The sequence below is a fragment of the Cnephaeus nilssonii genome (assembly GCF_951640355.1).
Source record: "Cnephaeus nilssonii genome assembly, chromosome: 19".
In the NCBI taxonomy this organism is placed as follows: domain Eukaryota; kingdom Metazoa; phylum Chordata; class Mammalia; order Chiroptera; family Vespertilionidae; genus Cnephaeus; species Cnephaeus nilssonii.
Window position 1 is genome coordinate 11,922,780 of NC_137090.1, and position 25,681 is coordinate 11,948,460.

General features: G+C 57.4%; 3 protein-coding genes across 4 annotated transcripts in view; 2 read left to right on the top strand and 1 right to left on the bottom strand.

Moving 5' to 3' along the window:
* ACSF2 (acyl-CoA synthetase family member 2) overlaps window positions 1–13,679 on the top strand; it is a 30,229-nt gene extending 16,550 nt beyond the window's left edge. Inside the window, exons 2-16 of the mRNA XM_079798390.1 lie at window positions 150–342; window positions 701–829; window positions 1,090–1,143; window positions 1,480–1,598; window positions 1,737–1,902; window positions 2,447–2,542; window positions 2,680–2,837; window positions 3,122–3,213; window positions 3,502–3,578; window positions 10,089–10,196; window positions 11,426–11,577; window positions 12,731–12,872; window positions 12,959–13,069; window positions 13,219–13,287; window positions 13,529–13,679. Of these exons, the coding sequence (XP_079654516.1) occupies window positions 150–342; window positions 701–829; window positions 1,090–1,143; window positions 1,480–1,598; window positions 1,737–1,902; window positions 2,447–2,542; window positions 2,680–2,837; window positions 3,122–3,213; window positions 3,502–3,578; window positions 10,089–10,196; window positions 11,426–11,577; window positions 12,731–12,872; window positions 12,959–13,069; window positions 13,219–13,287; window positions 13,529–13,579 (1,717 nt within the window). The 3' untranslated portion in view covers window positions 13,580–13,679. The remainder of the gene's footprint in view (window positions 1–149; window positions 343–700; window positions 830–1,089; window positions 1,144–1,479; window positions 1,599–1,736; window positions 1,903–2,446; window positions 2,543–2,679; window positions 2,838–3,121; window positions 3,214–3,501; window positions 3,579–10,088; window positions 10,197–11,425; window positions 11,578–12,730; window positions 12,873–12,958; window positions 13,070–13,218; window positions 13,288–13,528) is intronic.
* CHAD (chondroadherin) lies at window positions 3,862–8,137 on the bottom strand. Its single transcript, XM_079798391.1, has 4 exons — window positions 7,125–8,137; window positions 4,921–5,084; window positions 4,536–4,681; window positions 3,862–4,302 (listed from the first exon to the last, which is right to left on the bottom strand). Exons 1-3 carry the CDS (start codon window positions 7,896–7,898, stop codon window positions 4,540–4,542), a joined length of 1,080 nt encoding a protein of 359 aa, XP_079654517.1. The 5' UTR covers window positions 7,899–8,137; the 3' UTR covers window positions 3,862–4,302; window positions 4,536–4,539.
* Window positions 13,680–15,061: 1,382 nt separating the features above from the next.
* On the top strand, window positions 15,062–25,187 carry RSAD1 (radical S-adenosyl methionine domain containing 1). 2 transcript variants are annotated; one of them, XR_013815013.1, is made up of 10 exons: window positions 15,062–15,358; window positions 15,742–15,875; window positions 15,986–16,190; window positions 19,316–19,681; window positions 19,883–19,946; window positions 20,347–20,494; window positions 20,699–20,753; window positions 21,550–21,653; window positions 21,837–23,197; window positions 23,566–25,187. XR_013815013.1 is itself a non-coding variant. In XM_079796954.1 (9 exons), the coding sequence occupies exons 1-9, from the start codon at window positions 15,224–15,226 to the stop codon at window positions 21,952–21,954; spliced, it is 1,329 nt and encodes a 442-aa protein (XP_079653080.1). In that variant the 5' UTR covers window positions 15,178–15,223; the 3' UTR covers window positions 21,955–25,187. The 2 variants fall into 2 exon arrangements, 1 of the variants encoding a protein (XP_079653080.1); XM_079796954.1 differs by having other exon boundaries at window positions 15,178–15,358; window positions 21,837–25,187.
* The last annotated feature ends 494 nt before the right edge of the window (window positions 25,188–25,681 follow it).

The following is a 25,681-nucleotide window of genomic DNA, read 5'->3' on the forward strand; positions in this document are numbered from 1 at the left end:
GGCCCCTAAGTTCCATGGCCAGGGCTCCAGTTTCTGCAGGGGTCCCTAACACATTGTAAGCAGCCTGCCTCCCAGCTGGGGGTGCCAGGCCCTGGGTGCCAGGGAGGCCTGGCCTGGCGCATTGGACCCCATGGCGCCTCTCCCTGCAGTTCCGGAGAGGACCGCACTGCCACGCTGCCTATCGGAGGCCTTAGCTATGTCCAGGGTTACACCAAATTCCGTCTGATCAACAAGACCGTGGGGCGCTGCCTGGATGCCGCAGCACAGAAGTTCCCGGACCGAGAGGCGTTGATCGTTGTCCATGAGAACATCAGATTGACCTTTGCTCAGCTCAAGGAAGAGGTGGGTCCTGACCTTGAACCCTGAAAGTGGGCAGGTGCTACCCCCAGGCTTCCCTGGCTGGGTGGAGCCACAAGAGTGGCACCTGACGGGGCGGGGGTGCGGGGGGGCAGCATGTTGGGGCTGCCTGAGAACACCAAGGGACGTTAGGAGATGGGGACAGGACTGAGGCAGAGGTGGCCTGGATGCCTCTTGCATCAGTTGCGCTGGGGCAGTTGCTAATTCCGTGTATTCCATGCCCCACTCCAGATCCAGATAGGGAACTCTGCTGTGATCTGCTGGGCCGAGGGCTGAGGTGGGAGCCGTGGCCCCTTCCTGCTTGCCCACACCTTACCCCTTGTACCCCGTCTGTTTACACCAGGTGGACAAAGCTGCTGCTGGGCTCCTGAGTATCGGCCTTCGCAAGGGTGACCGGCTGGGCATGTGGGGACCCAACTCCTATGCATGGGTGCTCTTGCAGCTGGCCACAGCCCAGGCGGGCATCGTTCTGGTGAGGAGGGGCTGACCTGACCCAGCTGGGTATGCAGGGGAACATCATTCGTGGGTAGCCTGCTGGTCCCTTGGCCTCAGAACCAAACCAGCGCCTGCATGGCTATTTGGGTAGCTTTCTCCTGAAGCCACCAAGGACAGCCAGGGGGGTAGGGTGCTACCTCTGTCTACACCGTGTTTCTGTGCCTGCTGAGCGTGGAGGGACAAGGAGAGGGACAGGGTCTTCCCAGGACACCGACATCCCCTTGCTGTCTCCACCAGGTATCTGTGAACCCCGCCTACCAGGCTATGGAACTGGAGTATGCCCTCAAGAAGGTAGGATCCGTTCCTGGGGCTGGGTGGGTGCCTGGGCCAGGCAGCTTCCGGTTGATGAGGTGGGGAAGGCATGCATAGGTGGGGGTGCCTGGAGTCTGTCCTTCCCTAGGCTGTGAGTGGGTGGGAGGAGGAGGTAGTTGGGCAGATACGAAGCTGATGTATGTGTTGGGGGGGTGTGTGGTGGTACATGCATGTGTCCTGGCAGTAGTGTGTGAGTGAGTTGGTGTGTGTCGTGTTAGAGGTGGTACATGTGTGTAAGGGTTGTGGTGCGTGTGTGTGAGAGAGAGAGCAGCGTGGGGCTTTCTGCTGACTGGGGAGGGGGGCTCCCTCCCACAGGTGGGCTGCAAAGCCCTGGCGTTCCCCAAGCAATTCAAGACCCAGCAATACTACAACATCCTGAAGCACATCTGTCCGGAACTGGAGAAGGCCCACCCAGGGTTCTTGAGGAGTCAGAGGTGGGATTTCCCGGGTTAGGAAGAGTGCGCCATGTGGCGTCCCAGCCCCCTCATTCCCTCCCCACCTCCAGGGAGGAGGCGGGTGTCTCTGTGGGCCCGTCCTCAGCCCCCGACTCTCTCCATCCTCCCTCCCCCCAGGCTCCCAGACCTGACCACTGTCATCTCCGTGGACACCCCTATGCCAGGGACTCTGCTCCTGGACGACGTGGTGGCCGCGGGAAGCAAAGAGCAGCATATGGCCGAGCTCCGGCACGCCCAGCTGTTCCTGTCCTGCCACGACCCCGTCAACATCCAGTTCACCTCGGTAAGGCAGAGGTCGTCCGCACCGGAGCCCAGGCTGGCGTGCTAACCCCTGCCTGCCCCGTGACCCTTCCCCGAGAAGGAGGGCGCGCGCAGGAGGTCAGGAGGGCAGCCACTCTTCTGGGGCTCGCCCCAGTTGTCCTCTCTGCCCTGGAAGACATCAGCCACTGGTGCCCTGTCCCACGTCCCCCGCCCCTGGCCCTCTTGTCCCCAGCCCAGGGGCAGACGCACAGGGAGAGCGGCCCCCTCATGTAGCCGATGGGCAAAGTGAGGCCCAGACGCGGAATCTGCTGCTGGGCCACAGAGTTCTCTCAGCCACGTGAGTGGCATGGCGGACAGAGATCTTATCTTCCATGCTTCTGGATCCCAACACTGGGCACCACGCAGGCGCGTGGTAACCCTTTGTGAACACGTATTGAGTGAATGAATGGATCTGGGGCCGCAGTCCCAGGCTCCCGACTCCCAGTCCAGAGCTCTTCCAGGCGGCGGCCCAGGGCATGAGGGAGATGGGGAGAAGGAGGCCAAGTGTCACCTGCTTGTCTTATCAGGGAACGACAGGAAGCCCCAAGGGGGCCACCCTTTCCCACTACAACATTGTCAACAATGCCAACATCATAGGGGAGCGCTTGAAATTGCACCTGAAGGTGAGGGGGTGCTGGCGAAGGCTTGCTGGCACCCTGCATGGGTGGGGGTCTTGCTGGGTTCCCCCTGCTGGCTAGAGGAACTAGCTTCTGGGGCTTTGGGCTCCAGGATAGACCTAGCCTCCTGCCTCCATCTCCAGACACCAGAGGAGTCGAGGGTGGTCCTGCCCACCCCCCTGTACCACTGCCTGGGTTCTGTGGGGGGCACAATGGTGAGCATGATGCACGGTGTCACCCTCATCCTGTCCTCTCCGGTTTTTGATGGCAAGATGGCGCTGGAGACCGTCAGCAAAGAGAGGTGGGCATCAGTGGGCTGCTACCTGCTGGCTCATGAGACCCTCCTATCCCTCACTCCTGGGCCCCGATCCCTCTCCAGGATGTCTCCTCCCTCCAGCCAGGAGAAAGGGAGACAGGGGAGTGGGGCACCCCAGGAGAGCATCAGCTCCTGCCCCCAACGAATTCCTGCCTGTTTCCCTCAGTGGCAGCCTTGGCCCTTACTATAGGTTCAAGGTGGGTGGGTGAAAAGACGGGGTTCCCTTCTACTTCCAAGCCTGATTTTGAGATGCCACCCCCCTTATACAGAGGCTCCTTCCTGTATGGCACCCCCACAATGTTCGTGGACATTCTGAACCAGCCAAACTTCTCCAGTTACGACATCTCAACCATGCGTGGAGGTGGGATGGGGCCAAGGGTGGTCAGGCCAGCATTGGCCTGGGTGAGCTAGATGGGCGCCCAGTCCTTTACTTAGGGGGCGAAGAGGTCACTGTAGAAATGTGGGTGGAAGGGAGGCAAGGTCCCAGCCACCCTGGACACCAGCCCAAGGCCAGATGCCAAGTGTAGGAACAGGTCCAGGGTCGGGGAAGAGAAGTGAATGTTCTTCCCTAGAAAGAGCTGCAGGTGAAGGGGGTCCCCGGGGCCTGGAGAAGCAGCAGCGAGCCGTGTGAGCCCTCTCTCTGATTCAGGTGTGATCGCTGGGTCCCCTGCACCCCCCGAGGTGGTCCGAGCCATCATCAACAAGCTGAACGCAAGGGAACTGGTGGTGAGTGGGGGCTGGGGCTGGGGCTGGGGCTGGGACTGGGGCTGTGGGAAGGAGGCAGGACAGCCTGGGGTGAGAACAGATGTTGGGGAGTGGGGATGAGCCAGGCCAGGTCTCCAACGTAGACCCTCTCAGCCCACCCTTCTTCCCGAAAACAGATGTGAGAAAACACAATCTGACCCCATCATCAGCTGGCGCGTCACAGAGATCGGGAACAGCGGGGAGTGACTATCATACATACGTACATTTATACTCATAGGAACCTGGGGAAGAGATGCGGCAGGGGTATTTGGCAAAGCACCGGTATCCTGCTAGAGCGTCCTGGCAGGCAGGGGCTGGCGGAGTTGGCATATGGGCTTAAGACCCTTTCTGGACACAAGGGGCGGGGCAAGGATCTGATGTTTGTTTCCAAATGGAAGGGAAAGGGGAGCCGACAGCGGAAGGAGGGTTCCGGAAGGGCGGCCATCCTGATGACCACCCAGTTCTGGTTCTGAAGGTCTTGAGGGTCTCGGCAACAGCTTCTCTGAGAGGAGCCGTGGCGGGGCCGGGTGTGATGGAGCCCTCGCTGTCAGGCAGGGATGGTGGAGCTGGGTTCACGCTGGAGTGCTGAGCCCCCTGCCAGGACGCGTCTAGGTGTGGACAGCTCTGTGCATCAGCAGAGGTGGGAGGTCAGTAGTTTCTCCAGCAGAAGGCAGAGACCAGTCGCCGGGACTGGCTGGATCAGGACCTGCGGTGAGGCAAGGATTGGGTCAGGACTCCAGGAACCCAGAGGACGCTTGGAGAGAATGGTGAGAGCTGTGGGCGGGGATCCCTTTAGGAGGGAGCCCCAGTTCCCCTCCTCTCCCTGCAAAACTGGAGGGCCTACACACCCCTCTGTGGAGAGGGCGTACCCTGGGACCCCCTCCTGGCTTGCCAGGTTCTCCAGAGAGGGCAGCTGCGACCTGCCTGCCCTGTGCCCACCTGTTCAATGGCGGCGGGCTTTCTTGGACCTCTTAGTGGGGAACTTGCAGCTGCGGAAGGCGTCCGTGTCACGGATGTGCTGGCCCTTGAACTTGGCAGGCGAGGCACAAGTGGCATCGGGGCGGGAAGTCTTGGCTTCCAGCCACCTGGGGAGACAGAGAAATGCCGGGGTTGGGGAAGAGATGTGGCAATGCTGGGGGAGGAACCAGGCTTCACTTGGCTCCAGGAGAGTCTGGGAGCGGTCCTCTTCATTTCACAGACAGAGGGCCTCTGCTATCAGGTAGAGACCTAGGCCATTTGCCCAGGACGTCTTTGCGCAGGGCCAGCCTGCCTCCACTGCATCACATGAAGGGGGGTTCTGGGGGTGGCATGGGGGTGCTCTCACCTCCGGAGGCCCCGGAGCTGGCAGGTACACTTCCAGGGGTTGTTGGTGAGAGTGAGTGACTCCAGGTTGTCGAAGGGGAAGTTGGAGGGCAGCTGGGTCAGGCGGTTGTTCTCCAGATGGACGTTTTTCAGCGTGGTCACCCCCAGGAAGGCACCGTCAGAAATCTGTGGAGCGAGGCAAACACGAGTGAGCACCCCAGCCCCAGTGTCCAGCCTCTCCCAGAGCTACGGCCCCAGAGGGGCAGGGTCCTTCCCTGGACATAAGCAGTAGCACCTTGAGGAGTGTCTCAAGGTGACCAAGTTGTCTCTGATGCTTTAGTGCAGTGGTCGGCAAACTGCGGCTCGCGAGCCACATGCGGCTCTTTGGCCCCTTGAGTGTGGCTCTTCCACAGAATGCCACGTGCGGGCGCGCACGTACAGTGCTATTGAAACTTCGTGGCCCATGCGCAGAAGTCGGTTTTCGGCTCTCAAAAGAAATGTCAATCGTCGTACTGTTGCTATTTGGCTCTGTTGACTAATGAGTTTGCCGACCACTGCTTTAGTGCAAGCAACCACCTTTTGAGATAGCTCGCGCTATTTCCAACATGCAGGCAGGGGGGGAAGTGAAGTCCCTTGCCCAGCGTCACACTAGGGAGTAAACAGTAGCTGTAGGACCACACCCAGCTCCTCGGCCCCTGGCACCACGCTCCCTGCACAAACACTGCCCCTGGGGAGGCAGCCAGGGTTTGGCCCCAGCGGCCCACGCTGGCAGATGGTGAAGCTGGTCAGTGTTTGGTGGGATGGGCAGTGGGCCCAGGCTCCCCGCAGCCCTAGGGTGCTGGGACTTCCCCCAGCTCTGTCCTCACTGCTCCCTCGCTGCCTGCCAGCAGCTATTTGTGGAGCCTCCTTGGTGGAGCCTCTGGCCAGGTTGGACAGTTCCAGAGGAAATGTTCTATTGGTGCCCACATCTTGGCCTGGGCGTCACAGATCCTGCCTGGCCTCCCCTGGCCCAGATCAGTCCCTGCTGCCCCTGCTCTGCTGCCCACCGAAAAGCTGCTCTGGCACTGCCCCCCCCCCCCCCCCACGGGACTCTGACTTCAGCGGGGGAGGGGCCAGGTTGAAGAAGGGCAGGCTCCATTCATGCAAACAAAGGTTGGCTGCCGTCCAGGGTTGGTTCTGTCCTTATCTCCATGCTCGTGGCCAGGGAGGGGTGTGAAGTTCTCTGGTAACCAGACAGTTCTGGTGGCCGTCTCCCCCACCTTTCCCCGGTGCCTGCCCAGACTCCTGGCCGCAGCCCCTGCACCACAGCAATTTTTCCAGCCCCCCAAAGGGATTCCGCCTGGACCCAAGGCAGCCCCACCTGGCCAGGTGCTGAGCCTCACAAGGGAGGAGGGATTCCATGAGGCTGCAGCCAGGAGATGGGTCTGGTGACTGGGGTGGGCAGGGGACAAGGTGGCATAGCTAGTCTTTCCCGGAGGGAGACACTGGGGACCTGTGCCAGAGGTTGACAACGGTGTGTGGCTCCTGCCTTTGCCCTTTCACAGAGCTCTTGGGTGCCGCGCCTGCAATCTGGGGGAGCCTCTGGTCCCTGGTCCCCATTCGGTTGAAATGGGCCTGAGAACGCAGAGGAATACGTGTGTGGACGGGGGGGCGGGGCATTCGCCACGGCCCCCAGGGTGCGTGGAGGAGGTCTTCCTCGGGCATTTGCTCCCCCCTCACTCCCCAGCCCCCCATCCCACCACAGCGCACACGCACACCCCCGTCCAGGAACAGGGTCTCTTTGTGGGCCTGATTCACCCAGCTCCTCTGGAAGTCTCCTCAATAAACAAACCTTCCTTTATGGGGTGGTAGGTTTACTGGAGACAGAAAAACAGAAGAGGCGGGGCAGAAGGCCCAACAGGAAGAGGTGGCTGCTGCCCACAGTGGGGGGTTCGGGAGCCCTGGACCTGCTTCCTAAGGGGCCATTGGAGGGGTCAGGGCAGCCAGGCTCCGTTTATAAGTAGAAACGCTAGGAGGGCAGGGGCTGCGACGAGGGCCAGGGGCTGCTGGGCCAGGGTGGGGATGTGGCAAGACGAGAGACAGAGCTCCTCACCTTGGAGACAGCCAGACGGACAGAGGCAGTTTTAGGGCAGAGGGAACGGTGCCCAGCCGTGGCCCCGGCTCCCTGGGCCTCCCCGGCAGCGAAGAAGGAGCCGGGGCCGAGCGCTGCCGCAGCCCGGAGCTCACCTTGTCCAGGTTGGCGCTGTCCAGCCAGAGGGTCTCCAGGTACCGGCCGAACGACTGGAAGGCGCCGTCGGGAATGCTCCTCAGCGGGTTGTGGGACAGCTTCAGCTCCTCCACCACGCGCAGCTTGCTCAGGGCCGCCGCGGGGTAGCTGGACAGCTGGTTCCTGTCCAGGTGGAACTTGGCCAGGTTCTCCACGTCGTCCAGGGCTCCGGGCTGCAGGGAGCTGAGCGCGTTCTCCGACAGGTAGAGCCAGCGCAGGTCCTTGGCGCCCTGGAAGGCGCCGGCGCGCAGCTCGCGGATCTTGTTGTTGTTGAGCTGCAGGATGAAGAGGTTGACCAGCGGGGACAGCAGCCCCCGGGGCAGCTCGGTCACCTTGTTGTGGTCCAGGTAGAGGTAGGTGAGCTCGGTCAGGTCGTCGAAGGCGCCGGCGCGCAGCACGCGGATGTCGTTGTGGGACAGGTACAGGTAGATGAGCTGCTTGAGGCCGCGGAAGGCGCCGGCGGCCACCTCGCGGATCTGGCAGTGCTGCAGGTGCAGCGACACCAGGTTGGGCAGGCCCCGGAAGGCGTTGGCGGCCAGCACGGGGAAGTTGTTGCGCTGGAGGTTGAGCAGTTTGGTCTTCTCCGAGGCCTTGGGGATCTTCTGCAGGCCCACCTTGTCGCAGATGACGTGCTGCAGGTCGCCGTGGCAGTGGCAGCTCTGGGGGCAGGCGGCCAGCGCCGGCAGCAGGCCGGCCAGGAGGCCGAGGCTGAGCAGGAGGACCGGGCCGGCCATGGCCGGGACGCCTGGGGCCGGGCTGGGGGCAGCGGCGACAGCGACGGCCGGCGGGGCACGGGCAGCGGGAAGTCCTCGGCGCCCGGGTCTCCCGCCCTATTTATACGGTCGCCCTGACCGCAACGGACAGCCAGAGCCAGCTCCTACGTGGAGCATCGAGGCCACCGGGCTTAACTCCCGCCCGCCCGCCCGCCCGCCCGCCCGGTGATGCGCCCCCGCCCTCCCTGGGTGGGGGCGGCCCCTCCCCCAGCTGGCGACCTCGCAGGACAGGGACTGTGGCCCTCCGCCTCCTCCCCTGCTCTGGGATCCTGCTTCTTTCCAGACCCCCTAGCGCCTTCCCGGGGCTGTTTTTTTGGGGGTGAGATGGGGGGGGGGGGTGGCTTAGAGCCCTGTGATGACACCGCGGGGTTGGAGGCGTTCCGTGGACGTATTTGTTTGCTCAAGTTCGAGCCTCCGTGCGCCCGCCCCCTCCCGTACACACTGGGCCGGGTGCCCTGGACCCAGAGAGGGAGGAAGCGGGGCCGGACGGCCGGACGCGAGTCTCGCCGCCGCCGTGGTCGGCCAGCCCCGCCGGTGCTTTAATGGGGCCCTTGTGCGGCGCCCGCTGAGCGTGCGAGCCGCCCTGGCGTCGGGCTCCCCCTTCTGGCTAGACTCGCAGGCAGCCCCAGGGAGATGGGCGCTCCTTCCCGCCCCCGCCCTTGGACTTGCCCCGGGCTCCTCTCTACCAGCCTGAAGCTGGAGTTTCCCCTGCATCCACTCTCCCCTTTTTCCATGGCTGAAGACTAGCCGGAACTGTGTGTGTGTGTGTGTGTGTGTGTGTGTGTGTGTGTGTGTGTGTGTGTGTGTCAGGGGCGGAGGGTCGGGGAGGGAGGGGAGGTGACCAACAGGACTCAAAAACACACCTGAAGACCACAGGCAGGGAGTCAGGGCAACTGAACAAGCACAGTCCCACCCCCACCCCTTTTCATCTCCTTAAAATATCCCATCCCCTCATCCCCCTCTCCAGGGTGGTGGCCAGAGTGGCGCCAAGATGTACTTGGCAGAGGCCACACCTGGGCAGTGGCCCCAGGACTAGGAGGGCCGGGCGGGTGAGGGGGCCCAGGTCCTGTGGGCAGCCCGGCCCCAGCCGACCAGGCCTCTGTGTGTCCGGATTCCTGCGGGAAGGGGGAGGGTGGGCAGTCAGGGTCTCGGTGCGGGGCTGCCTGGCAGGGAATGTTGTCTGTGTTGGGAGGGGGTGGAGGAACTGGACCCCAGGTGTTGCCAGACCCCAGCTGTGCCTGAGCTGTGCCAGCTGACACAGAGGAAGTGGGAGGTGGGGGTGTGGAGGACAAAGGTCTCGTGTCTTTGTGGACTGGGAAGGACATAGGATACAGAGTGGCTAGCCCTCTCCTCACTCAGGTGTGGGGGCCTGCCCCTCATCCGAGCCCCTTTCACCCCGTTGCCTCTAAATGAGGATCGTACTTGCCCGGGACATTCCCTGATGGTATTTAGGCTCCTCCAAGACTGGCTTCTGGTTTTCTGTTGCTCAGGATGTTCCAACCACTAGGGGCGGGGGGAGGGGGGCAGAGGGGGCCACTGGCTTTAAAAACCCTTGCTTTGGCTGGATTTTTATTTTGATGGAAATAAAATCCACAGGAAACTCTCCAGAGCTTAGGGGCACTCACCCCAAGGCCAGGCACTTGTCCCGGGTTTTGGTGGATGGGGCAGGGTGGGGTGGGGGTTATGGATGTGCGGCTCCCAGCTGGACCCAGGCAGGCTGGCTTTCTCATGAAGCTTATGGGATCTTTGGCTTGGAAGGGAGGGGGAGGGGATGCTGTGGCCTGAAGTCAGGAAGTGGGGCTCAGGCAGCCTGGGGAGGGGGGAGAGAAGGCTGGGCGCGGGTGAGGCTGGGAGCCATGGACTGTGGCGTGTGGCTGCTCCAGGGAAACAGGGACTGAGAGCGCCCTGGCTAGAAGAGAGTGGCCCCCCTGCTCTCAGTTTCACATCTGGGGCCCCTGTTAGTTGAGTTAGTCAGGTCAGTGTCCTACCGGCTCTGCCTCCTGACCTCTGACCTCGACCCACTGTGCCTCTTTCCCCACCGCACTCAGCTGCCCTCCACATTCCCCCGATTCCTTCCATCCCTCAGGGCGGCTCACCCCCTTTCTCCGCAGCCCCCCACCTCCCTCCAAACACCCTTTCTGGACCCTCTAGGTTGCCTATGGAACCACAGAGAACAGTCCTGTGACCTTCATGAGCTTTCCCGAGGACACGGAGGAGCAGAAGTCCCAAAGTGTGGGCAGAATCATGCCTCACACAGAGGTGAGCCCCCCCCGACCACCGGGAACCCCAGTCCTCACCCCCTGTAGAGACCCACCTCCCTCCCCCCAGCAGGGTCTTCCCCAGGCCTGGCCGCGGGCTTTCTCTGTGGGCTGAGGCCTGAGAGGAAGAGCTGAGCGGCGGCCATGAGCAGCTGCCAGCTGAACTTCTCCGCAGCCTCCCTTGCTGTCTGAGGTGTGTTTTTGCCAAGCCCCACTGTCTGCTCTGGGGCAGCCAGGACAGCCTCCAAGAGGAGCCAGAGCACAGAGGTTTTTCCTAACAGCGCTTCCCACCCCCGACTCCCCCACCCCCACCCCCCGGCCCCCTACCCTCACTTCCACAGAGTTCCTCCTCCCGCTTGGCGGAAATACCGACTTTCCCAAGCAGCCTGTCCCTTTGGGGATCCCTTGCGCCTCCAGGCCGACCCCGAACATCTCTCGCTGTCACATTCCCAGCGGTGACTCCTCTCCTGCTCCGTCGCTGGTGCTTTAGGCCGGTCCACACCTGGCTCCCCGTGCCCCCTTGTGCCCGGGCGCCTCTGAGGTCACTGCCAGTGTGCCCAGGCAGCTGCTTCCTCTGGAGCCAACTGCCGTCCCGGTGCGAATCTTTCCTGCCCTCCTCCCTGGAGTGAGCGTGCAGTGACCTCAGCCCCCTCCCATGCGTCTGACAGCCTCACGGCCGCTTGGTGGGACGCCCACCTGTGAGGCAGACAGGGCCAGCGCCGTTCTCCCCATTTCACAGAGGCGAACACTGAGGCACACAGAGGCTGAGTTTTCCTTTCACGTTGGCTGCGGCCCATTTTCCTGCTAGGCTTTCAGGCTGCCTCTCCTGTGCACACGGCCTGACCACACCACCCTCTTTGGCTTCTCTATTTGCTGCTAAATGGCAAGTAAGGGAACACTGCCGTTTCTTCTGCACAGTGTATAACTCCTCAGCCTGCGTGGCCCGCCATCGGCCTCCTCCTCTGTGGCAGCCTCTGTCCACTCGGTTTCCTCAGGACCTCTGCGCTGGGCCTCACCTGTTCTTGTGTGCCCGGCTCAGGTGTCTGCCTGGTGATGGGTCCACTCTGGCCTTTGTGTCCCTTCCTTGGATCTAGCTGGGCAGAGCCAGGGGGGGCCTCACTATTAGGGGGGGAGGAAAGACAAAGCTCCCAGCCATTCCCGAGTCTCTCCCCCAACCCCATCCTGAAGTGGGAGGGTGGAGGCCCCCCGACTGAAGCTGCCCTGTCCCAGGCCCAGATCGTGAACATGGAGCTGGGGACCATGGCTGAGCTGAACACGCCCGGAGAGCTGTGGATCCGAGGGTACTGCGTCATGCTGGGTTACTGGGGGGAGCCCCAGAAGACGGAGGAAGTCATTGGACAGGACAAGTGGTATCGGACAGGGTGAGAGGGCGGAGCGGGGCAGAGGGCTTGGCTGCTGAGGGGAAGCTGGGGGTCCTGAGGCTGAGCTGGGGACATTAAACTAGAAGAGGGAGAATATGTGGGTCAATATGGCCCCTTCCTCAGACCTCATTTCCACAGTGTGTAAAACGGGGACGATCAGAGTCAGTGCCTAGGACCCCTGGACCGCGCACTACACCGGTGTCTCCAAAATCGGAGCCAAGATTTAGACGCTCATTTGTTAATTCAACAAACTCTTATTCGCCGGCCACTCTTCTAGACACTGGCAGACCAGTGGAAAGCAAGATGAGAACGATCTTACCGTTACTTCGCACATGTCTGGTGGAGGGAGACCAATACAAATAAGAGAATTTCAGACGTTGATAAAAATGAAGAAAAGAAAATAGGATCAGAGGAAAGGAAATGCCTCTAAGAGAGAGGGGAGCTTGAGTGGTCAGAGAAGGCCTCCAAGGTGTAAGCCTTTGAGCTGAGACCTGAATGAGAGAAAAGAAGTCAAGCCCTGGCCAGGTAGTCGGGTGGTTAGAGCACTCTCCCTATACACCAAGGATGCAGGTTTGATTCCTGGTCAGGCACATACAAGACTCAACCAATGGCCCGGCCGGTGTGGCTCATTCGACCTATGAACCAGGAAGTCATAGTTCAATTCCTGATCAGGGCACATGCCCGGATTGTGGGCTCGATCCCCAGTGGGAGGCATGTAGGAAGCAACCGATCAATGATTCTCTCTCATCATTGATGTTTCTATCTCTCCCTCCCTCTCCCTTCCGCTCTGAAATCTATAAAACTATATTAAAAAAAAAAGAATCAACCAATGAATGCATAAATAAGTGGAACAACAAATCGGTGTTTCTTCTCTCTCCCTCAAATCAATAAATTAAAAAAAAAAAAAGTCAGCCATGAAACGCATGTGCATAGATTTGTTGAGAGAGAGGCCATGTTATAGGTATTGGTTTGTTTTTTTTCTCCCTCCCCCACTAGACTGTAAGTTCCAGGGAATGTCTTGTTCATGCTGTAGCCTCCAGAGTCTAGAGCAATGCAAGACACATAGTAGGTGCTCAGTGAAGGTTGGATGAATGAGTGAGTGCGCCGGCCGCTTGAGCAGAGGCAAGAGGCCATTTCTGGCCTTTCCTTGCAGAGACATTGCCACCATGGATGAGCAGGGCTTCTGCAAAATCGTGGGCCGCTCCAAGGATATGATCATCCGGGGCGGCGAGAACATCTACCCCACAGAGCTTGAGGACTTCCTTCACACACACCCGAAGGTGCAGGAGGTGCAGGTGAGGCACCCAGGCCAGGGGAGCCCCAGGGGCAGGAACCACCGAGGGGGATGGTGAGGTCTGAGACCTGTCTGTGACTCCGGAAGGTGGTGGGAGTGAAGGATGACCGGATGGGGGAGGAAGTGTGCGCCTGCATTCAGCTGAAGAGTGGGGAAGAGACCACACCAGAGGAGATCAAGGCTTTCTGCAAAGGGAAGGTGGGAGCCTCAGCGCACCTCAACTTACGGTGCTCTGTTCTTCACCCCCTGACCCCCGCTTCTCCCTGCCAACCACTCCACCCACTGTCCCCTCCCCCAACCCTATGATCCCCACCCAGCCTCATGCTTTATCTCCCTCTGGTCTGCAGATCTCCCACTTCAAGATTCCCCGGTACATCGTGTTTGTCACCAGCTACCCCCTCACCATCTCAGGAAAGGTGTGTAAGATGGAGCAGACAAGGGAGGGGCAGGATAGCCTGGGACCCGGGCACAGAAGGCCAGGTGGCCCTAACTCTGCCCCAGGGATGGGTAAGAGTATGGCAGTAGGATGACCAACTAGTCAACTCATCCTGGTTTGCCCCAAAGTTTCCTGGCTTTAGCCTAAGAAACTCCTCAGTCCCAGGCAAACCAAGACGATTGGTCGCGATCCTGGCTTTTATTCCTTTCTCTTTGCTGCAGGTCCAGAAATTCAAACTTCGAGAGCAGATGGAACGGCATCTAAACCTGTGAATAAAGGGGAGGGGGGTCTGCTAGGCCCTCCCTGCCCTTCCCCCACATCCCCCTCGTCTGTCTTTGTGATTTGACATAAAGAGCTTCTCTGTTTTCTTTGGCTGATCTCTTGCTGGTGTGGTCTCTTGGCAGCTACTATGGGATGGAGGGAAGACTCCAAAGGGGAACGAGCACTTTCAGACCCACTCCTTATCAACGCTGGTGCTAAGCACTTTGGTGTGCATTCGCTACTTAATTTAATCCTCACTCGCTCCCTTGAGATACCAAAGGGATTCGGTGAGGATTTTTAAAGACTATACGCATTTCTTTTTCATATTGTCACCAGATTAGTCCATCAAGGAGTATTCTTTTTTCATAACAGCTTCACTGAGATATAGTTCACATACCATCCAGTTCCCCCATTTAAAGTGTACGATTCATTGGTTTTTAGTATATTCACAGACCTATGCCACCATCATCACAGTCAATTTTGAACATTTTCATCTCCTGAAAAAGAAACTCTATACCCTTTAGCTATCATCCCACCTCTCCCTCCCCCCAAAACAAATATATATTTTTTTCAATCAATGAACCTGGGTTTGCTTGATGGGCAGAGCCAGATAAAGCAGGCTGTACCTTGACCCAAGAAATAAAAACAGCACTTCCTGCTTGCAATCCTTACCCTCTAGTGTGTCTACACTCAGCAGCAGCGGCCTTCTCCTCTTTTTAGACCATGAACATAAGTTTAGGGTACTCCGGGTGCCAGGCACTATGCTAGGTGCTTTCTTGAAATCTCCCCAACAACCCTGTCAAGTGGACATTAGCCCCATTTCACAAATGATGAAACGGAAACTCAGGCCATTTGGTGTCTTGCCCAGGGTCACACAGCTGGAATTAGAACCTACTTGTCCGACTCCAAAGCCCATGATCTTCCCACTTCATGGAACAGTTCAGGTGCCTACTTTCCCAGCCCTTCACCTGAACCCTGTCTCTCCTCCCCACAGGTGCGGGGGTGGGGAGGGTTGGGGGGGTCTGACGTAGGAGTTGACAGCCTAGTCTCCTGGCCTAGCGGCTTCCCCTGGGATTTTTCTGCTCCTTCAACGTCCAACCCAAGTGCCCTCTCCTCCCATACCGACTCGCCGGCCCTTGTAACAGATCGCCCCACAGCACAGAGCAGACTGGCCTAGTGTCCAGCAGATGCTGAATTAATATCTGTTGCCTTTTGTCTCTCGTTGGCTTGCTTCTCCTGTACTGTGACTTGGTCTTATGCATCAGATGTGCCCAGTGCCCAGCTCTGAGCCAGGCACATAAAATGTTAAGGAATTCATTGCATGAACTAGGAATTCCTGGGTGGGCCAGGGTACTCGCCCTCCACAGGGTGCGGAAAGCAGGCAGCGGCAGCTCACCCCAGAACCTCCCTGCGGCCAGCGAAAGGAAGGCCAGGTGGCTGCGGTGAGCGCATATGTGCCCGGCAGGTGGCGCCAGAGACCCCAGGCCCCCGGCCCTCCGGGCGCGTCGGACGCGGCGCTCAGGCGCGCAGCCCCTCTTCCTTCCGCCGGGGCGGCCCAACCGGTTCGGCTCTGCGCACCCCGTGCGCCCTGGGCGCGTCTCGGGCTCGGATCCTGCCGGGTGCACCGCGCCGCCCGCCCCGCCGCGGAGCGCACCATGTCGCTTCCCCGGGCCCGGGCCGGAGCCTGGGCGGCAGCGGCCAAAGTGGCCCAGAGGCGCCGCCGCGTGGAGGGCGCGGGAAGATCGCCGAGTCCTGTGACCCGGAGCCAGCGCGCGGCGCTTTACGTCCACGTGAGTGGGGAGGAGGCGGCCGGGCAGGAGTCCACACGGGGACTTGTCACGCGTGAGCCCACCCGCCGACTTTCCCCGCTCCCGGGCGAGGTCTTGGCTAGGACCCGTGCCCTGGCAGGGAAATGTCTGTGCCCGGGGACCCGAAGTCTCTGGTGCTCAGCAGCGCGGTGACCTTTGACCATGTGACTTCCCTTCTGAACCCCAGTTTTGTCATGTGATACTTGTCTTTCATAATCCCAGTCTTAGGGAGTTGTGTGGCTCAGATGGCGTAGCCACTGTCGACAGACCTGGAATGGGGGTGGGAATGTGTGCATCTGAACCCTGGACGTGGCCAGGGCAGCCCGGAGTCCCGGCTCACACCCTTCCAACACCCCTTCCCCCAGTGGCCCTACTGCGAGAAGCGCTGCAGTTACTGCAACTTCAATAAGTACATCCCCCGCGGCGTGGACGAGGCTGCGATGCGGAGCTGCCTGGTGACTGAGGCTCAGACACTGCTGCGGCTCAGCGGGGTGCAGCGGTGGGTACTGGGGGGCTGGAGGCGGGGCTTGGAGGGAATGGATAGGTCCGGTGCTGCAGGCCTCCTGGAGGGCTCCCCCAGGTCTCATCTTCTTTATCTTCTTTACCCAGGGTGGAGTCTGTCTTCTTTGGTGGAGGCACCCCGAGTCTGGCCAGTCCCCACACTGTGGCTGCTGTCCTGGAGGCAGTGGCCCAGACAGCTCACCTGCCCGCAGACTCCGAAGTCACATTGGAGGTCAACCCCACTTCTGCCCCAGCCTCTAGGCTGGCAGCGTTTGGGGCAGCAGGAGTCAATAGGCTGTCCATTGGCCTCCAGGTAACCAGTCTGTCCACCCCATCCCAGGGCACCCAGCCCTTCCGTGCTGTCTCTCCACTGGTCACATTCATTTATCGGGCAAACATTTCCTAATTTATTTTTTAAATATATTTTATTGATTTTTTTACAGAGAGGAAGGGAGAGGGATAGAGTTAGAAACATCCATGATAGAGAAACATCGATCAGCTGCCTCCTGCACGCCCCCTACTGGGGATGTGCCAGCAACCAAGGTACATGCCCTTGACCAGAATCGAACCTGTGACCCTTCAGTCCTCAGGCTGACACTCTATGCACTGAGCCAAACCAGTTAGGGCAATTTTTAAAAACAATTCTTTATTTTTGAAAGTATTACTATGTATGTCTCCCTTTTTCCCCCATTGACCCCCTCCAGCCGCAGGCCTTCAGCACCCTATTGTCTGTGTCCATGGGTTATGCATATATGCACACAAGGTCCTTGGTTGATTACCTCCCACCCACCCACCCTCCCCGCCTTCCCTCCGAGATTCTGCACTCTGTTCCATGCTTCCATGGCTCTGGATCCACTCAGCTTATCAGTTTATTTTGTTACTTAGACTCCACATCTGAGTGAGGTCATGTGATACTTGTCTTTCTCTGACTGACTTATTTCATTTAGCATGACACTCTCCAGGTCCCTCCATGCTTGGACAAACATTTAGTGAGCCCCTTCCGGGTGCCAAGGCCTCGTAGGTACTGAAGTCTTTGGTGACGCTTTTGTAACTATGCTATGGTCTGCGTCTGTGCTAGTCCACAGTGCTCCAAGCACCCTCCATAGTGCCTGGCACATAGTAGGTGCTCAGGAAAGATTGTTACATGATTGGAGACACAGCAGGAGGCAAGCAGGTGGTCAGCCCATTGCAGCATGGTAAGGGGGGGGTCTCTACAAAAGGCTTTCAGAGTACAGACTGAAGGGCATCTCAGTCTGATGAAACCATAGAAGCCCTCCCAGACCGGAGATGTTTGAATGAGGAGGAGGAGTTCACCAGGGGAGAGGGTGTGGGGGGAACAGACACAGGATACAGAAGAGCCTTGCATGTTTTGGGGGAGCTGCGAGTCATTCCTTGTGACTGGAGAGGCTGGACACAAGGAAGCCTTCAGCACCATGCTAGCGAGTTTGGGTTTTGCCTCGTGGTTTATAGGGGAGCCACTGGAGGTGTGTAAGTGGGGAGAAATAGAATCCTCTCGGGTTGGCCTCTCGTGTTTTCATATCCGGTATTGCTTTCCCCACTTCTAATTCATGCACCACTTACCACAGGGTTTGGGGTCAGAGCCTTGTTCTCATGGGACATACTGCAAGGAACACATCATTGCTGAGATAGTCTGGCCCCAGATGCATGCATATCTGGACTCTAATGGCAAAGAAACCTAAACCAAGAGACTTTCTGCCCTGGCTGGGTAGCTCAGTTGGTTAGTGTGTCGTCCTGATACGCCAAGGTTGTGGGTTCGATCCCCAGTCTGGGCACATACAAGGATCAACCAGTGAATGCATAAATAAGTGGAACAACAAATCGGTGTTTCAATAAGAAAATGAAAAGGAAAAAGACGTTTTGTATGTGTGGTAAGAACAGATAGCATGAGGTTGATCTAACCTCATCAAATTTTTAGTATACAGTATACAGTAAAAATTTGTTAACTGTTAGGACAGTGGTGAGCAGCAGATCTCTAGAATTTCTTCATTAAGCGATATTTTTGAAAAAAATAACTGGCCCGTACTCTTCAAAAAAATGTCAATTATCTTGAAAGCTATGGGAAGGCTAAGGATCTAGACTACAGGCAATGAATGAGACCATGACGGCTGAGTGCAACATGTGACCCCTGACTGGATCCTGGAGTGGGGTGGGGAGAGGAAATTACTACAGTAGCCATTATTGGGACAGTTGGCTAGATTTGAATATGACTGTGTATTAGATAATGGCATTGTGTCAACGTTACATTTCCTGAACTCTGTAATTGGCTTGTGGTTATGTAAGAGAATGTCCTTGTTGTGAGGAAGTACACGCATAACTATTTAGGGGTGAAAGGGTACAATATTTAAGTTGATTACATTTAAGTAACACATTTGCAAATGCTCACTAGCATGTGGCCAGTGGCCACCATCTCCTGCTAAAATGCTCTATAGCCGCACTGACTATATGCCAGGAAACACTTGGCATGTGACCACTTAAATTTAATTACCTTAACATTTAAATAGCCACATGTGTGAGCGCCTACTGTATTGGACAGTGCAGGTATAGAACATTTCCATAGTGCTGGTCTGTCCGTTACTCTCCAATGGGTCAACATCGTCATCATACGCGTGTATATTTATAGAGAGACAAAGCAAATGTGGCAAAATGTGAGCTGGTGAATCTAGATGGTGGTGTTCATTGACTTCTTTTTTCTAACTTTTCTATAGGTTTGAAATATTTTAAAATCAAAAATAAAATTAAGAAAGGCTCTTGGCTTTGGGGCCAGGCAGTCCTAAACTCCAGGTCTGACTCTGTTACTGTGTGACCTTGGGAACGTTACTTAACATCTCTGAACGTCAGTTTTCTCCTTTGTAAATTTGGAGCGAACGTTGGAGGGTTATAAGGATGAATTAGACGTTGCATAAAAAAGCTTGGCCCGTAGTGCGTGACCCTTCAGTGAATGGTATGCCCTCGGTATTGGGTCTGGCCCTGCCCAGGCATTAGGGGTGAGTTGATTACATATTTGACTAAATATAGCAGGCTAATTTTTAAAAATATATTTTATTGAGTTTTTACAGAGAGGAAGGGAGAGGGATAGAGAGTTAGAAACATCGATGAGAGAGAAACATCGATCAGCTGCTTCCTGCACACTCCCTACTGGGTATGTGCCTGCAACCAAGGTACATGCCCTTGACCGGAATCGAACCTGGGACCCTTGAGTCCGCAGGCCGATGCTCTATCCACTGAGCCAAACCGGTGAGGGCAAGCAGGCTAATTTTTAAGTTGATCATTTTTGCTTGGCCCGTGGATGATGTTATAAATGTCCAAATGGCCCTTGGCAGAAGCAAGGGTCCCCACCCCGGGTCTACAGTCAGGCGGGCCAAGTGGTTTTGTTTCCCTCTGAGCCGGCCGGTGTGCTTACCGAGCCTCTCTCCCCAGGCCCTGGATGACACTGAGCTCCAGCTGCTGGGGCGGACACACTCGGCCAGCGACGCTCTGCGGACACTGGCAGAGGCCCGGCGCCTGTTCCCCGGGCGCGTGTCCGTGGACCTGATGCTGGGGCTGCCGGCGCAGCAGGTGAGAGCCTGGCTCAGGCAGCTGGAGGAGCTGCTGCGCCTCGCTGACGACCACGTCTCCCTCTACCAGCTGTCCCTGGAGCGGGGCACTGCCCTCTTCGCCCAGGTGCAGCAGGGTGCCCTCCCCGCCCCGGACCCCGAGCTGGCTGCCCAGATGTACCAGGAGGGACGGGCGGTCCTTCGGGAGGCTGGCTTCCGCCAGTACGAGGTCTCCAACTTTGCTCGGAATGTAAGTCCTGGGGCTGCTGGCTGACGGTGGGGAGTGGGCAGGCTGAGGCGAGCCCTAGGACAGGGACCCTGTGGGGAGAAGGGTCTCAGCTGGGTCCTCGAGGCCTGAGGTGGGGGGACATTTTAACCAGGTTCCCCTTACCTGAGCAGCAACCGGGCTGCCAGCTCTGCTCGGCCCTGACTATCCTCTCCCTCCCCACAGGGGGCGCTGAGCACCCACAATTGGACTTACTGGCAGTGCGGCCAGTACATTGGCGTTGGGCCTGGTGAGTGCCTGGTGAACCATAGGGGGGTGGCTCAGGAATGGAATGTCACGGCTGTGTGATCTTGGGCCACTTATTAACCTCTGTTCGCTCATATGTACAGCGCGGCAAAAAAGTGATGTCGTTGAGTGTGTGTTTTGAGGTGCTCTTAATGCCTGGCACTGTGGTTCTCAGCCTTGGGCACCCGCCAGAATTACCGGGAAGGCTTGTTCAAACCCAGGCAGCTGGGCCCCACCTCCAGAATGTCTGGGTGCACAGGGCGGGAGTAAGGCCCGCAAATTTAGGTTTCTAGCGTATTCGATGCTGTGGGTCCGGGGATCACACTTGGAGAGCCACGGACAACCTCTGGCAGGCACGCCGAGTCGGCGGGTATTAAAGTGGGTGTGGTTGTTGATGTTGTCAGGGGCCCATGGGCGATTTGTGCCCCAGGGGGCCGGGGGCCTTGCTCGGGAGGCTCGGATCCAGACCCTGGAGCCTGACAACTGGATGAAGGAGGTGAAGCTGTTCGGTCACGGCACCCGGAAGCGCTTCTCCCTGGGCGAGCTGGAGCTGTGAGCATCTGAGGGCACAGGGCGCTTCCCCCGGGGTTCCCCTGCGGCCCCAGAACCGCCTCCATGTGCACCTTCTTATTTCTTACCTTGTCCCGTACTGCACGGTCCTCATAAGCCCCCCATACACACATCCCAGCACGGGGCTAGAAGGCTGGGAGAAGCACGAGTCTCCTCTCCAAGACCCCCGGATGGTTTTCCTTTCAGACTGGAGGAAGTTTTGGCGATGGGGCTACGCACAGACGTAGGGATCACTCACCAGGTAAGGGGTCCAGGGGCTCTGGCACACTGCTTCCTCCTAAGCCATGCATAATCATTTTACACACACACACACACACACACCTCCCATCCCTCTGGCACACTGCTTCCTCCTAAGCCGTGCGTAATCATTACACACACACACACACACACACACACACACACACTTCCCATCCCTCTGGCACACTGCTTCCTCCTAAGCCACGCATAATCATTTCACACACACACACACACACACACACACACACACCCCTCCCATTCCTCTGGCAGCTGGAGGTTGGGCTTTAGTCCAGCTGAGGCCTGATGGGCAGTGTGGTGCAATGGTGAGGGCTCTGGACTAGGGCTGCAGAGACCCAGGCTCTAGTCCCCTCTCCTGCACCATTGAGCACACATCCTCTCACCTCTCTGAATGTCCCTTTTCTCAGCTGTGTGAGGGAATAGACTAGATTAAGGGCTTCAGATGTTGTAAGTAGCACTGAGAGCTCAGATAGGAAGTACAGTCAATGATCAGTGCAACTCAAGCTTCCCTGGATGAAGTCAGGGCTCTAAAGCCCTGGCCATATCCTGAGCAGCAGGGGTAGGGGGTGGGGGATGAGTCGAGGGAGACCTGGCTTTCGGCCTAAACATGGAGGAGTGGAGGTGCCCATGTCCCTGCTGGCCTGTTGGCCTGGGCCTGGGGTGCATGAGAGTCAGTTGGCTGAGATCCCTGTGCTGGACTGTACCCTCCCTCACCCCTCCCCACACCCCCAGACACATGGCCCAGCGTAACCCCACACCTCTGCCCCTTCTGGTCTCCCCAGCACTGGCAGCAGTTTGAGCCCCAGCTGACCCTGGGGGACGTGTTTGGAGCAAGCAAGGCGGTGAACGCGCTGCTGGAGCAGGGCCTGTTGCTGCTGGACCACAGGTGTGCTGGCGGTGGGAGGGCGGTTAGACGTCGCAGGAAGTCCTGACTTCCGATCACACACCTGGGAAAAGTGAGAAACGCTGATGAGGAAGGGCCTGTGGGTGCCAGGGGCCCTGGTAGACGGTGGGCATTGAAACTGGTGAGAGGAGGCAGCTGCCACACCCAGGCCTCTTGGTTTTCTAGGGGTCTTCGGTGCTCCTGGGAAGGTCTGGCTGTGCTGGACTCTCTGTTGCTGACCCTTCTACCTCGGCTCCAAGAGGCCTGGCAGCAGAAAACCCCCTCCCCTGTGCCAGGAGGGTGACGGATGTCCCTGCATTCCAGGACAGTGTCCCGGGTGGGCTTGGGGCTGGACTGATACTACGGACATCTCAGCTCTCATCATGGCCCAGCCCTGGCATCCCCAGGGGACCGCCTACAGTGAGGGGGATGGGAGGACCACTGTCGGAGGTCTGGGAACTGGCATCGAGTGTGCCCACCGCTGCCAGGGCAGGGGTCGTGGTGTCGGCGAGTGCCTCTCACTGGTGGTCTCTAAAGCAACTCCTGGCTGGCAAGAGCTGCTGAGGGATCCAGCTCTCAGGCTTCCAGCCCCTACGATACAGGACGGGACCTAGAAGGGGCTGAGCGATGCCGGCCGACCCCTGTGTGCATCCAGCACAGGGCCTGCCTGCTGGACTCTGAGAACAGTGGGCAAGATCAGAGCAAGCCCTGCCCCTTCTCTTTTGGCAACCAGGGTATGTTTGGGGTGTCGGGAGCCTCACAGACCTTCCTGAGTTTCCTCCCCAGTTCCCTCTCCCTGCAGCCTTTCCCTTAAAGAGAGTGAAGGGGGAGATAGGGGGCGGGGCAAGCAGGGAAGAGGGAGGGAAGAAGGATTCAGAAAAGACCCAGAGCCTGCTCATCCTCCCCTGGCCTTTCACTTGCAGAAATGGTCGCCTGGTGTGTATGTTAGTAGCCTAACAAGACCCTCTGGAGCCTGTCTTGACTCTGGTCCTCTCCTTTGTCTGGGCTCCATTGTGGAGCGTGGGATTCTGACTTGGGGGCTAGAGACTTAGTCTAGGCTGAGATTTCTTCCTGTTCCCTGGCCATTATTTACCCGGTGATTTTAGCATCCATCCATGATCCTTGCCCACATCTGCTGTGTATACGTGCGTGTGTGTGAGAGAGAAAGGCGTTATCCTGTGAAAAGGCTTCCTACCTCTTCATATCACCTCATCACATCACATTACTGTGATGCCCAAAGGAATTCAGTCCTGCCGCAAATCGGGGCGTGCCTCAGCCTCTGGCCGGGTGACTCAGGATGGGGTTCCCCGCCCCTCCGCGGTGAGCACGTGCGTTTCCCGTGTGCCCGGTGGGTGTGAATATCAGTCCTCCTGTGAACCTGTGGTAAGTGTTACGACTTCTCATTTCTTCATGAAATATTCAGCAGGCACTACTGGTGTGCCAGGCACTGTGCTGGGCACGCAGCGAGGAATAAGACCTGTCCCCGCCCGTGAGGAACTCACCGCCGTGTTGACAGATGCGGAAAGAGATACATTTCGGGGTGATCGGTGAGGACGTGCAGTTGGGCTTCGAAGCCGGCCACGCGTCTGGTTCAGAGGGGCTGGGAGCAGAAAGGGGGAATCCCTTCTTCTTACGACGCCTCTGGCCCGGGGGAGGCTTGCGGGGTGACTGTGCTGCCCCGGGCAGCCTCTTCCCAAGCCTTCCCCTGATCTTGATATTCAAGAAGTGAGCACGGGGCCGGAGCAGGTGCACCATCAGATAACCTGGGCCCGCTCAGGTTCCTCCCCGTGGCCAGGCTCCTGCCACCTGAGACACCCAGGCCCTCCCGGCTCACTCGGCCTGGACAGGCGCCAGGGCCAGGTGGGGGGTGGCACGGATCAGCTTCTGTGACTCAGCCTGGTCCCACCCTCCGCAGGTGAATCAGAATCTCCCGGAGGTGGAGCCCAGGAAACCAGTTTTTAAATGCTTCCTACATGGCTCTGACGATCAGGCCCGCGTGGGGAGCCCTGCCATGTGCCTTCCATCCTCAGAGGCTGGGGTCAGGAGGGACGTGGGGGACACGGCTACTTCCGCCTGCATCCAGGCCTGCCAGGCCTCGTTCCTCAAAGGGGTCCTCCACAGTGAGACTTCCGTTGTCATTTTTCACCTGCCCACCCCCCCCCAAAAAAAAGCACATGAACACAACGAAGAAGTGAACGAGCTACTTTGGTGATGAGAGGAGATGGGGAGATGGAATGTGTGTCCGTGTGTTGGTTACAACTCGAAAGAGCAAACCTTCCTCGTACAAGAGTACTCACAATTTTAGAGATTGAACCCCCCCCCCTCCCCCGACCAAGTAGTGTGCATAGGCAGGGCAGCTATTATAATTGCTATTTTATATTCAAAGAGGCTCTCTAACTTGACCCAAGTCATCTAAGTAGGAAGTAGCAGAGCTGGCATAACACTTCTGGGCATCCAGAACTTGTGTTACATCATTACCTTATACTTAACCGTGGGTCTGGGTCGACTGACCTGTCTCTTAAATTAGGCAAAATCCTGACCTTTCTCCCCTGAAGAGGCTTGAACAGTGAGAACCCACATGTCCCATCTCCATGTGACCATCCACTTCCTGGGACAGAACTCTATTTTTGCAAAGAAAGGGGCTTCAATAATACAGTTGCTATAGACTGAATGTCTGTGCCCCCAGAATTCATACGTGGAGACCTCCTCCCTGAGCTGATATGGATTGGGAGGCGGAGCTTTGGCAGGCGATTAGGTCATGAGGATGGAGCCCTCGTGAATGAGATTAGTGCCCTTTAAGAAACAAGACCTCAGAGAGCTCCCTAACCTCATGTGATGACATGGCGAGAAGGCACCGAGTCTGCTGGTGCCTTGCTCGTGAACTTCCCAGCCTTTAAAACTGTGAGAAATAAATGTCTGTTGTTTAAGCCACCCAGTCGATGGTATTTTTGTTATAGCAGCCCAAATGGACTAAGACAAGGATGAATAACTTTAGTAGATGGTGTTATTATTCAAATGTTTGCCATCCTTCTTCGAGTGCCCCTTCCTGAGGGCCTGTGGGGGGTCATCTCTCCCTGCCCTGGTGAACCTGAGAAGGACCCAGAGACTTGCCTACCCGGACTGTAAGAGCCAGTAGGTGGTCCACCTCTCTCTGCCACAGAGACCTGCCGTGTTCAGACAGAGATTGTGTCCTCAGCCTCGGTCCTCGAGTTAAGATGTTGGGCAGGGGAGCAGTCGACCTTGGAGACTTGAGCAGGGATGAGAAATTCCAATTCACTGTTGTAAGCCAGGGGATTTTTTGGGTTGTTTATTACCGAAGCATAACTGAGACTAAACTGACTGATACCATTTGTAATCCCACCATGCAAAGATTAATCACTGTTAAGATTCTGGTGTATATATTAGCAAAAATTCTTACATGCAAATGAACATATTTCGATATACAGTCTTACAAAAATGAGATAATATGCATCTTTCTTTGGAGCCTTTTTTATTTTTTTAATTTAATTTTATTGTTTAAAGCATTACAAATAGTAGTACATATGTCTCCTTTTTTCCCCATTGACCTCCCCCCCAACCTCCCCTACCCACCCCCGCACAGGCCCTCCCCCTTCCCCCAGTGTCTGTGTCCATTGGTTATGCTTATATCGGTTGATCTCTTACCTCCCCGCTCAACCCTCCCCTGCCTTCCCGCTGTAGTTTGACAGTCTGTTCGATGCTTCTTTGCCTCTGGATCTCTTTTCTTTGGAGCCTTCTTGTTCTAGCTAATATGTGGTGGGCATCTATGCATGTCAAGTTTATATCTACATCCTATTTTTTGAGTATAGCTTCATCGGAAACCACTGCATGGTTGTGCCAGGATTTAGTTCACCATTTCTTTTTTGGTGAAATGAAGGGTTTAATTTTTATTTTTCAAACTCTGTGATGAACATCTTATGTAAATATTTGTATGCACTGGCTTGATCCTTTCCTTAGGTTTAGGATAAATCCCAAGAAGTGTGGTTGCTGACTGAGGATACACATTCTTTGTT

Coding starts and splice junctions, on each gene's coding strand:
- CHAD (XM_079798391.1), bottom strand. CDS start 7,898: ATGGCCGGCCCGGTCCTCCTGCTCAGCCTCGGCCTCCTGGCCGGCCTG. Junction 5,085..7,124: donor ACAGCGCCAACCTGGACAAG/GTGAGCTCCGGG, acceptor CTCGCTCCACAG/ATTTCTGACGGTGCCTTCCT. Junction 4,682..4,920: donor CAGCTCCGGGGCCTCCGGAG/GTGAGAGCACCC, acceptor CTGTCTCCCCAG/GTGGCTGGAAGCCAAGACTT.
- RSAD1 (XM_079796954.1), top strand. CDS start 15,224: ATGTCGCTTCCCCGGGCCCGGGCCGGAGCCTGGGCGGCAGCGGCCAAA. Junction 16,191..19,315: donor GGCTGTCCATTGGCCTCCAG/GTAACCAGTCTG, acceptor CTCTCTCCCCAG/GCCCTGGATGACACTGAGCT. Junction 19,947..20,346: donor GTACATTGGCGTTGGGCCTG/GTGAGTGCCTGG, acceptor TGATGTTGTCAG/GGGCCCATGGGCGATTTGTG.